This window comes from Tetranychus urticae, chromosome 2 (assembly GCF_039701765.1).
Source record: "Tetranychus urticae isolate SD_2017Ah chromosome 2, NJAU_TeUrti_SD_1.0, whole genome shotgun sequence".
Classification (NCBI taxonomy): Eukaryota; Metazoa; Arthropoda; class Arachnida; order Trombidiformes; family Tetranychidae; genus Tetranychus; species Tetranychus urticae.
This window is the reverse complement of record NC_142959.1, coordinates 22,889,029-22,901,670: the sequence shown is the minus strand read 5'-3', so window position 1 is coordinate 22,901,670 and position 12,642 is coordinate 22,889,029. Positions and strand designations below refer to the sequence as shown.

The 12,642-nt window shown below is 31.9% G+C and overlaps 1 protein-coding gene across 7 annotated transcripts in view; it reads left to right on the top strand.

The window, feature by feature from the left end:
- KCNQ (KCNQ potassium channel) overlaps nt 1-12,642 on the top strand; it is a 51,691-nt gene that overhangs the window by 16,772 nt on the left and 22,277 nt on the right. For 4 of the 7 annotated variants that reach the window (XM_089266899.1, XM_025161940.2, XM_015935240.3 and 1 more), the window contains exon 1: nt 8,434-9,813. The exons of 2 other annotated variants lie outside the window; for them this stretch is intronic. In XM_089266899.1, the coding sequence (XP_089123025.1) occupies nt 8,555-9,813 (1,259 nt within the window). In that variant the 5' untranslated portion in view covers nt 8,434-8,554. Of the gene's footprint in view, nt 1-8,182; nt 9,814-12,642 lie in introns of those variants that run through there. One more of the 7 variants, XM_015935241.3, reaches the window with a different exon arrangement.

Genomic DNA, 12,642 nt, shown 5'->3' with positions numbered 1-12,642 from the left:
CAAATGATGAGATGGAAAATGATTTTTTTTCTCGCTTCCTTCTTCTCCTTTCCATTGATTGACAAAGTTTTAGTTCAACTTTACATTTGCACATTCATTTTGTATGGACATTGATAAAAGTAAATGTTGTCAACTTTTCATCGAGTTTAGTTTCAAGTTGAGTTGCAGGGTTACTCAGTTTAGACCTTTTTAGCTGTTTATAGTAAAAGAATGATGAAATTGCATTTACTTGACAGTGAATAATCAATCATTATAAGACAAAAAATGTTTCAACTTTTCTTCCAATTCTTTTTTCCTCTCTTCCTCACCATCATCATCATCTCATCAACCAATTGATGTGAGTTATCATCAATTATCATCATTTGATGGGTGAAGAAAAAAAAGATATCTTGGAAAATTGATAAATCCAAATAGTCTTTGGTCAAATCATTAACACCATCAGTAACCATGAAAAGCAAGAGTGAACAAATTTGATGTCATTATTAGCACATTATCGATTTGTTAACACTTTATTAATATCCAACACTATCATGACCCATGGTAAACAGAAATGTCAACTGATGAAAGCATAGTTACAAATTTACCACAATTTTGCTTGGATTAGCAGTTCTTTCCTGTAAAGTTCAGATCGACAGACTAATAAGCAACATTCAGTACAATCCATTGAAATTCCTAAGCTGAATGCTTCAATTGACATCGAAACTGTATTTGCTTGAGTATGCAACTGAGGAAGCATAAACAAGTCTTGAAGTGATCGGGGAACATGCAGTTGCTCGGGTTGATTGAAGTCCTTTGATGGGGTAATGCAAGTAAATAGATTTCATCTTACAGTGGAAAATGAATTTATCTAAATTGTTTGTTTTAATTGCGTTTACGAATTATGCTTATCATTAGACAGTTACGGTAAACATAAGTATCAACAATTAATGATAACTATTCATCAACCACGGGCATGTTAATGAGTGTAGAGGTGAGAGTAAAGTGCTGAACAAATTAAACAAGTAATTATTTTGATATGAAGGAGGAAAGAGAAATAAATGTTCTCATTCTATCCTGTTAATTTCAATGGAAAATGAAAAAACTAATTAACTTACCTTGGGGTTATACGCGGTAAATGATGCATCTTGTTATTTCGTTTTTTTCTGCTTTTATATTAATATAATTTTGCTCTGTAATTAACTGTATTTTATACTTTGATATTTCCATCGAGAAGGCAAATTATTGGACAAATTGGATTAAATGCAATCACTTAGATTGGCACTTTACAGTTTTTTTCTATAAAACATTTAAAAATCAATTAAAGCTCTTTTAGCTTCAAAAAAATTATTCTAATATAGATAACTACAGATAAAAAACTGTTCAGAAAAGTTTGAAAATAAGCTAATGGAATAGTTGAATTCATAGTCGATAGGCGGCGTTGATTGCTGGGAGTTGAAAGGCAAAAATAACATAAAATATTCATCTTTCACTTTACTTTTAAATAAGATCATGAGATTCTTTCAAAATTGCATAAGAATTTTTCATAAAAGTTCAAGCTATGGGATGGAAAATATAATTGTACAGAAATCGTTCATATTGAATTGAATTGCAACAAGTTAATGGTTGATGAGAAAGCTGAATATCGCCATCTGGTGATTCACCTTCTCACGAAAAAATTTGCTATCGAAACTCAAAATCATCTTTAGGCGTTAGAACTCAAAGTTTTAAAAAATTTTGAGAAGAAACTCTTTTATGTTCGTTTGAATTTGTATTTCCGATTATCACTCGGTTTTTCAATGTTTATCAATGTTTCTGATGAAGTAATCTGCTGCAATCAGCATCAGATTTTGAATCTCTTGTAATGATAATCAGCTGGAATTGGGTTCAAGTAAAAGGCAATTTTTCAATATTTTTAGATAAACATTATTTTTACATTAATCCGGAATGACACGCAAAGAAAGAAACTAATAATAGGAAGAGAAGGAAAAAAGGGTTGAGAAAATGTCTTTTTCTTCTCAACTCTTCATCAATTTTGACCTTCTTTTCCTTTCATTTGTTGTTCAGCCTATTATTTTCATTCCCATCATGATCATCATTTTTTGCATTCACATGGTCCACATGAAAGGTAATTAAGTTGAATAAAAAAATGCTCTACTTTTCATCATAAATAGAAATTCAATTTCCGGTTATTTTAGAAGAATCAACTTTTCCTTTCCAAATTGATCAGTCCTGATTGTTGGACTTTGATTTTGCTTGCAAAAATAACTCACAAAATGCAAAACAAAAAGAAGCAAAAAAACTTTTCCATTCAACATTCAAGTTTCAAAATTTCTCAAAAAATCTCAAAATTCTTCACATGAATCTTCAAATTGAGATTAATCAATAAATAGCCAATAATCAAATAAAAGAAAAGCAATAAAATTTCTCAGCCAAGTTACTAAACAAATCAATTGGACACAACAAAAAGTACCTTCAGCTTGGACAAGTCGAGTGAGCAAAAAAAAGTTGAAACAATCAATTGTAACATTATCTTGAAAATGACGAAAAATATGGGAAACAATAAATTGAAATTTCCATGTAACATAAGCTTTCCAGGGAAGAGAAGCAAAAGATCATCAAGATTGTCAAGAATCTTTATGAGTGAACATTATCATGGATAAAGATGGAAGAGCGTATAAATAAAGAAATGCCTTGAAATTAATGCTTATCCTTTAATGGGTCAATTCTTGAACTTGATTAATCTTGTCGAGTCTTGATTGGCTCGTCATGTTTTGCTCATGAATCAGTCTATCGATAAATAAATGAAGCCAATAATTAAGTAGCTGGAAGACAAAAGTCGATAATAATTGGAAGCCAGAGTAGAATATGAAATATGGAAAGTTGGAGGTTTTGCTTTGTTTTTGTCTCTTTTCCATTTTCCGATATTGCAAAGTTGAAAGATTCAACAGCAGCAGCAGATAATCACTGAGAGCAAAAGTTCATTAGCGGAATAATCAGTAAACATGAAGTGGGTCAGCAAACAAGCTGAATGTTGATAAAATGTTTGTCCATGAAATGTTGAACAAGAGAAAATTAATTGTCCATAAATTGATTCCAATTTTAATATTCATTCAAATCACGAGTTTCATCATTGTAACAACCGCCGAGATCGATATTTTGATTGTTTATCGCACGATAAAAGAAAAAAGAGCGAAAATCATTTGCATGCAATTTTCAACATTTTATTCAACCGTGATTTTGCTTCATTCCCCGAGAGTCGACTTTTAATTATTCAAGTTTATGTTTTGTTTTGTCACTTTCATCTTTGCATTAAAACTTTTTTTGTTTCACTTTCACCAATAATTACATGTTTTGAATGGCAATTTCAACTCGTTTGACCTTCTACTGGCCAGGTTTGCCTCAATGAATGTTGCTTGTTTAATGCTTCAAAAGTTTCCAGGTTGACATGAACTGTTGTTATTTACTACGTTAATCGCCTTGTTATAAGGGAATGAAATGAAAATATTTTACTTGCAATTGATTTTCAATCTCATTAGCAACTTTGGATAAACTTTCAACTTTTCGTGCTTTTTGCTTGAAAAGATTTTTAGTTTCTTTTTTGGTTTCTTTTGACAATTTTAATTTGCTTTAATTTCTCATTGAGCTTTACTTTGTAAGCGACATTGAATTGCAAATGAGATGAATCTGGTTGCACATTGAAACTGACTTTGTAACAGTTTATTGGATTAAATTGATTAAATAATAATACAGTTTACTTAATCGTTTTAGATGTAATCAATTTGGTCACATTGGATTACATTTGAACAAGGTTATTCAACTTTAACAGGTTTCCAAGTCTACATGAACCGAGGCTTAGTCTTTGAAATGTTTACGAATAAAGAAACTCATTTTTTCCTTTTTTTTTCTCGTTGTTCAACTCTGTTGGAAGTCATTGATTAATGCATTTAGCAAACTTTGAAAAGCATTTTGGTTAAGTTAAACATTAATGTTAATGTAGAAATTCAATGTTGAAACTGACGAGTTTATAAATTTCTTTTGAATCGCATTTTCTGAGCAACATTTGAAACTTTGAATCAAATTGTTTACACCAATTTGCACATTATTGAATCAAGTTATAACAGTTGAGAATAACTTGTCTATTCTTGATTGTTAGAGAATGAAGGTATTCATTTGAAAACTGTGATTTGGTTAAAATTTCGTTTCGAATTTTGAGTTTTACTTTTTGAAGCATTATTCAACTTTAGTTTTATTGCGAGTTTTCCAGGGAATTCATTCTCTGTAGTAGAATCGCCAGTCTGGTTTTGTTGGAAGCGAAAGTTGACTCTGAAGGAAAGTCATTTTTTATTTAGCTTCTTTTTGCCTTTCAATGGACAATTCAAGGGATAAAAATGTATTGTATTCATTTGTCACATTAAGTGGTGAAAAGAGGAAAATGCTGATCTTTTTTGTTGTTCATCTGTCCGAAGAGGACAGAGTTTGAACAAGGAATAATAATGTTTTACAAAAGACAAAATCAGAGTTGAAGAGGAAAATGGTTGTTTCGAGTGAAGACAAAAGTTGTTACTTGAACATGAAATGCGTTTATTGAACAACTTTTTGCTTCTCTTTTTGCTCTCAAGTCATGAGTAAACACAATTCTCTTTCGACTTACATGCGATCAAAACGAAATATTTATTGATTCAAAAATAGCAACTTTGAAAAATGGTATTTGCAGGTCAACTCGATAATGAACTCATTTTAAATTTAACCCACGTTTCAATTGATTAATTATCTTCTGCGTTTTTCGATCCATACTGATTTCGCGTTTAATAATTTAATATCAATTTTAATCAGATTCATTTCAAAAAGTCAGCTCTTCGTGAATCAAATTCCCATTAGTAAAGGCAATCAACTTTCAAAACTGCAATCATAATGTAAAATGCAATAGAAAATATCCCTGAATTACGCTAATTACGCCCAACAACGTTATAATTACAATTCTTGGTTTTCAGAGGGTATTCCATCGAAATTCAAGTTTTTGTGAAAGTCAAAATAGAAGAAAATTCAGTATTCTATAATAATATTTAATTGAATTTGTTTTCATTGCCATTCGATAAACATAGCGCGAGAAAATTCTGGTGAAGTTCATGACTTTTTTCATTTAATTGCAATTTTAAGATTTGCAAATCGTTCTTTGCATGAAATTTCAGGAACTGAAAGTGGCAAGTTTCTCCCTTCATCTCTAACCGATACTTTAATGACTTTCTCTTATTAAAATGCAATTTCAAGTTTCATACAGTTTAACCCTATCAATAGCTCGAGGACAAAATGAAAAGAAGCTTGAAAGTCATAAAAATGTCTACTTCTGTGTCGCTGTTTCAAATTGAATCTTGTCATTGTCTCACCATTTATTTGACTTTCATGTTGATCAAATTTTGTCACTTTCAAATTAACTTTAAATGTTTACCTTTTGGTTTAAGTCACTTTACTCTACCTTTCAGCAGATTGAAACTAAACTGTTTAACAACACTTAATGACGCATCTTCAAGTGAAGGTAAAAAAGGAGAAAAAAATTTCATCGTTCAAATGAGCAAAGAAAATGAAAAGTAAAATGGTTTTAAAATGAATTCACAGCACAATCCGTTTAACAAATTCAATTATCGTATCTACATTATTACGTTTCAGGGTCGCTATAAGAATTGCGAAAAGTGCCAAAAGTCAATACCTTCCCAGTCGAATAAAAAAGTCTACACTGAATCGCGTTTCATGCTCATTCAGATACGCATGAAACAAAAACGCCAGAAAACTGCCTTTTTGCGTTTGCGCCATGATTTCATTATCAATGTCTGCTTGGACAATTAATAATATAAATTTAATCACAATTTTTTAATATAAACTCATAGCTCAGTGGTTAAAGAGTTCGACAATTACAAAATATTGATTGAGGGTTCGAATCTAGGTGGATGTTTTTTTTGTTTCTAGAAACTTAAACGAGCGCTTAGCGCGCATCTTATTGCGTTAACGCAAAGTTTGCGCTAAATCTGAGACTTTTATTTGGTGCGCATTTTCTGGCGTGTATGCCGCCTTCGACTGGGTTAATTCAATTGAATGAAGTAAATATCGAAGAGAAAATTTGATCAAATGTCATGATACATTGGTAAATGAACGCCTTATCAATCAAATTTGATCAATAAACTGAAAATAAATGAATTGATTTGAATGCAAAGAAGAATCAATCTTTCCAATATTGTAATGTTATCTATTATTGACGAACAGTTCTGGTCAACCTTTCATTTGAACATCAAAATCAATCCAAGTAAATGTTTACTATTTACTTATTCATTTTCAACTTATCAAACCACCAATCAATTTGTATTCTCTCATGGTAGAGAAAAAGAAAGAGAAAAAGAAGAATGAGTTGCGGAGAATAAAAAAAGTAAATTCTCACCACATGATAATATATTAATCTATCCTGAATCATTTGATGGAAACAATCTATAAAATGAACACATAAAAGGTTGAAATATTTACTAATTCAGGCTGGAAACCAGACTTGTCTCGGAATCGAGATTTTACTCTTTTCGAGTTCGAATGGTTTTCCAACTTTTCACTTTTGATTTGCAAATTAATATATTTGCCGTCAATTTGACGATAACTTGAGACAAATTGAGCGATAATGGAATTTGTTAGATTTACTTTTTTCCAAACATTAATCTTCTCCCAACTCAAGTCTGGGATTGATTCACTCCCAGCATTGGAATGATGTGCAAGATAAAGATGGAAATGATTTTTTATTCTGTTCTGAAAGTTTCTCTTCAAGTTCATTTTGCCAATCATAATAATCATTAAAACTGTAATTTAAAACTCCATTTCAAAAGTTTATCACTTTTCCAAATCTTTTGTTCAACTTTTTACAAACAATTTGCTGTAAGTTGTAAATGTTTAAATTTGGCTGCATTTCCATTGGCAAAAAATGAGCATAAAAGGAAACTTGAAAAGACTTTTTATGATGAAAAAGTTGATCAATGAATAAACGGACTGAGCAGTGAAATGCTTGAAAGAGATGAAAAGGTTGACCATCAATGATAAAAACTAATTCATCTTGAAAGAAGAGAAAAGGTAAATAGAAGAATAAATAAAACTCTCAATTTTCAGTCATTCTGAGTTGCATTTCAACGTTGAAAGGAAAAAATGTAGAAAATAAAAGTGTCCAAAGTCGAGAGCAAACAAAATGGGAAAAGAGCTTATCAGAGGTGGACCCGAGAACTTTATTCTGATTAATGTTGAATGTTTAAATTGTTCAGTTTCACTGTTGATCAACATGATGTCTTTTCACGGTAACAATTATTTCCTTTTGCAAACTGTCGACTAAAGTAATTGCCGAAAAAATTTGAAGTTGATCCCATGAAGCTTGTTCGACTAAATCATGATCATGAATATTGCTCGAGAAAAATGGTTAATTGCAAAGTTGATCAAAAAGGATTTTTCGATTTTATCTAGAATTTTATCAACATTGGAAAATTCATTCTCAAATGGAATTGAAATTTTCAGTGAAACAGACATTCATGGGTGTGGTATTTGTTCAGATTTTTCATTCTTCATCTTGCAATCACCAAGAGATTCATGACTATAAGTCAAGATAATGGAGCAAAATTGAACCTTCAAACTCATATTAATGTTAATCAATTTGCATTGTTCAATGAAAATGGAAATTCATTTTTATCTCTTCTTCTCTTGTCTAACTATTTATAGCAATATCAAGTTGAATACATTCAGTAGACTAAAATGATTCAGTTTAAAAGTAACAACATGGGAAAAAGAAGATGAAAATTGGAGAAAAATGTTTTTATTCATTCACTCGAAATTCATCATTATTGATCAAGAGAAGAGCAGCAAAAAAAAAGATTTAATAAAAGTTTGGAAAAGGTAAAATTGTTTTGCTCTTTAATGAGCAATTATGCAAAAGATTGTAGAGATTAAACGAAAAGCTAAAAATGATATTTTCAATCGCAAAGCGTCTCAATTGATACAGAGTTGCATTTGAGTATCAAAACAAGAGTATCATATTGAACTTCCTATAAGGGTTGGTTCATGATGACAAGCAAATGATAGGAAACTAAATTGAGTCCAGATGAAGAAAAGCATCATCAGCGCAGGGTTGATAGTGAGTCTCTCCAGGAATGGAAACTTTTTTTTCTGGAACAAAAAGAAAAATCGTTTTCTCATTCCATTTTGTGACTCCAACAAGTTAACATGGATTAAGATTTGCTTTTATATCTTTCAATTTTCTTTGCCTTTTACTGTCGACATTTTTATCATGAAAGACCGTTCAAGTGTCTCAACTTCAGTTTTATTTCAATTTATTTTGTCGACTAACTTGACCATTGGCTAATCTTGAAATGTGAAATGCTTGATCATTTTATGAATGAATCCATTTTCTAAGATTCAACTTTATTCTTTTCTGTGGTTCAATGTTTTCAATGTGGGATTAAGTTTTGAAATGTGATCTTCCTTTTGGGCAAAAACATCTTCTAATGGTCTGTAGGTTTACTCGACCGGTTCATTTTGTGTGCAACTTGGAGAGTTACAACGGTTTATGGCCGATAATTTGTTTACTACCTTAACCAGTGGTAGACCTTATGAGTATGACCCTTCAATCACGAGCTGTTCGAGTGTCAACTCTTGCTTAAAAGAGAATGGACAGTCTTTCAATGTTCCGCTGAATGAAAATACTTTTAAAGTCTATCCAAGTGAACCGCCTAAATATAACCAATCGGGTGAACATTCAATCAATTTTTGGTCAACCACTTCAGATTTATCATCTTCATCATCTTCATCACTGTGCTCTACCTTTACAAATGAAAACACTTGGAATCGAAATAAACTTAGAAGTAATCGTCCACCATTATTATCGCTTTCATCACCATATTCATGTTCAAATTCGGCAGCAAATCCAACGTCAAGTTGTACACCAGCAGCGGCAATATCAAAGAGTTCAATATCAAACAAATGCAGTTCCATTGTTTACCCCACATCTCGATATAATCTTTACTCAGTGGAAGAAAAGACTCAAAGACAGAGATTATCTTCAGATGATATTGAACAAGGTGAATATGGAAGTCAAGAGTTTGAAGAGGAGATTGATGATGATGCTGAAGATGAAGAAGAGTTCGATGAAGACGATGATGGAAGAGATTCAACTGAAAGTAAAGGCTTTCTGGTTCCCTTACGTGGCTGTGATACTATCGAACCTCAAGCCGATGCCTTGCCTGGAATCTTACGGAACAAGTTGCACCATTCGGTTACCTCAACTGAATCACTGCCTAGATCTAGTCACGGTGAACCGATACCTTGCAATTATGCCAAACTGAATGAGCCAAACTTGACTGGTAATGCTGATGACAGTGGTGAAGATGAAGAAGAAGAAGAAGAGGACGATGATGATGAAAATGTCACTTGTGATAAATTAATTGGAAAAGTGGGTCGAAAAGAAGGTGGAAAATTAATGAAAAATCAAACAATGGACAGTGAGTCACCTCACCCCAAACCATTGACTCGGTTCACTCCTAAAGGGGTCTCCATCACACCGTCAACTGTAACCTCATCATCAGCCTCAAAGTGCAAGGCAAGCACAACAACAGTTGCCTCTAAACTTGCGCCACCAGGTGAACCTGTCTCAAGCACCACTAATGAGCGACTCAATCAACCTCGTGTAAGCCTTTTAGGTCGACCCTTGTGTCTCAATGTAGCCCGTAATCGAACTCGTGATCAAATTATTCGTAAATACCAATTTCTTGTCCACAATTTTCTTGAACGCCCACGAGGTAAACGTGCTCTTTCATATCACATGCTAGTGTAAGTTGAACATTTTCAAAAATTTGCAAACACTCGAATGTTGCACAATGAACTTGAACAAAAAGAGTGCCCAAAAACCAAACCTGGTCAAAACTCGAGGCAACCAAAAAATTGTTCATTGAAGCTAATAGCAGTAAAAAGTAAAGTCCATAAAAATAGGCTCAAACTAAATATTGATATTGTTATTGATCAACTTCCCTTCACAATTAATCTTATTGAACGATGTTATCTCTTTTCCGATAACCTCACATGATTCATTTCATCTAGATTCAGCATTCTATTTCTCTCTACTTTTTTCCATTCTCATTCTCATTCCAACATTAACCATTGACATTATCTGATTGATGAAACTTTTGGGTCCATTTTTGTTCCATCTTTTTTTCCTCTTCTCTTCTTTCACTTAAATTTATTGGTTAAAACAAGGTTCAACAATTGTTGATGCTTACTCTTGTTGGTTCAGTCAGAATGATTAATCAACTTGAAACGTTAATCTCAAGTTTAAATTAGTATTTTTACAAACATACAAACAACAATTTTGGCCAATTCCAATTGAGTTACTTTCATCACCATAATCATCCTTTTCATCTTTCAATCTTCTTATAATTTTATTAACTCGTTGACTTACGATTTAACAGCCTTTGAATGGTGTTTACTCAGTCAACAGTAACTTTCATCCTCAAAGTACAATTACACTTTAAGTGAATAAATCATTTCACCATTTATTTGAGCAAATTTCCTTTGCTTTTATCAATTAACCCTTTCCGTTGGAAGAAAAAAGAAACATTGAAAATGGAAAAAAAGTGTTTTGGAAAAACATTTCATTCGCAATTAAACCTTTCTAATGCAAGCATTCAGTTCAATTCTCATCAAAGGAATGGGCAAAGTTTTCCACTGAAATTCATGATCGACTAATTGCTTTGATGCGTCGATTAAAAGTTCTTGTTTCTGTACTTTTCTCAAGCGAACATCGAACATCAAAGAATCAACTTTTTCGTTAAATTTAATTGCACTCGGAAGTGAAAAACGAATTCTTTATAATTCGAAATTTGAGTGAAAATGGAAAATTGAATTCTTTTTAAATTATGCCTCGAAAGTTTGCGTGAAAATGTTGGCAAAGTTTGATTTGTTTTATTGATTAAACAATTCATTTCGTGTTTTACCTGTCATTTAACATTGATTTTAATGGTTTTTTACGAATTGATTTTCTGTTAAATTCTGAGTCAATTACATGAGCGATAGATTGTTACAAAATGAGATAATTGCATAATTCATTGGATGGTAATTGATTTTACAGCTTGATTGATTATATGTTTGAAAATATTGATTTGGAAAGGAAGGCAACTGTGCAAAACGCTTCTACTCTCTGGCCTTTACCAAGCTCGACAAGTTACAATCTTTTTAGATTAAAGACTAATTCCTGATCTAATGGCTTGATTATATGCCAAAAATAAGCAGTAAACTCATAAATCTCAAACAAATTGAAGCGCATAATCTTGCCTTGGACTAGGGCTGGTTAGATTAGAGTGAGATTATGTTGAATAAGATTAGTTTGATCTGGTTAAATCAGGGTTAGATTAGGTTGACTTGCTGTTGTTGCATACGTGATTAAGTTTGGGCTGTAAATTGCATGTTTTACAAACATTTATAAACGGTCAAAGTAAAGGTTAAAAACCAACAAATGAATCATAAGTCAGACGTAATAAAAAGTGATTAAATGAAAAAAAATTATTCCATTTCTCTTCCATCTCATTCCAACTGACAATTGTCACACCATTTGATCAGCTATAAAAGTCTAGAAACAAGTTGAATAAACTCAACCCAGAAAGACTGAAAAATAGACTTCGTTGTTCAAAACACTTTTGTCACAACAATAGCAACACTTATTCAGAAGGAAAGTCAAGGAAAATGACAAATGTCCATGAATAGTGTTGAAAATCAAAACATGGACTCGATTAGATTAAAAGTAGCACGAGTTCAGAAAATTGAAAGTCAAAGTTTAAGCCGAATTCATGACATTGGAACTTTTCATTTTCAAAAAATGTCAAAAGCTCAAATGTTTGATAGGATTTGGCTAATCTGATAAACTGAAATTCGATTTTCTTTTTTCTAAATTGATCTTTTTTTTATAAAATCGAGCAAAACCATGTCTAGATTCACTGGTTCATAGAAGACTGAATTTCAAAAATTTTATGATCTTTTCTGCTTTTGCGTTTCAAGGTTTTGCGATCTAAGTCTCGTGTTCTTGCGACGCACTTAACTGATGTGTGCTCACATAAAAACCAATTTGCTTAATGCTACAGAATTTTCCATCTTTCCGGTAACATTTCATTCACTTTTACACTCGGCCTGTTCAAATTCTGGTTCTGTGTTAATTGAATCCTCTGGTCATGACATTGAGTCTTTTCCGTCAATCAATTTTCATCCAAAATCCAATCTATACTTTTGTCACATTTTAATTTCTTTGTTTTTGACACATTACAGTATCTTGTTTCACTCAAAGTAAACTAAAACTTTTTTCATCGACATTTATTTGAGCAAAAGATTAGCATGAATTATAGAATTCCAATTAACTTTATAACTCAGTTTTTTTCATGATCAACTTTTCCAATCGTATTTTTGGCTACAGATTTTTGCGCTTCATTCTCATGTTAATTACCATCATTTTATTCAATTCATTCCCAGATGCATTTCAAATTGAATTTGCATCAAAACATGAGCCTCTATTGAATCTGGATTTTTCTTCTTTACTCAATCAGTTCATCTCAAAATTTACATGACAATTCGAGTAACAAAATTTTAAGCCCAGAAATTTGATTAAAGCCTCACCGT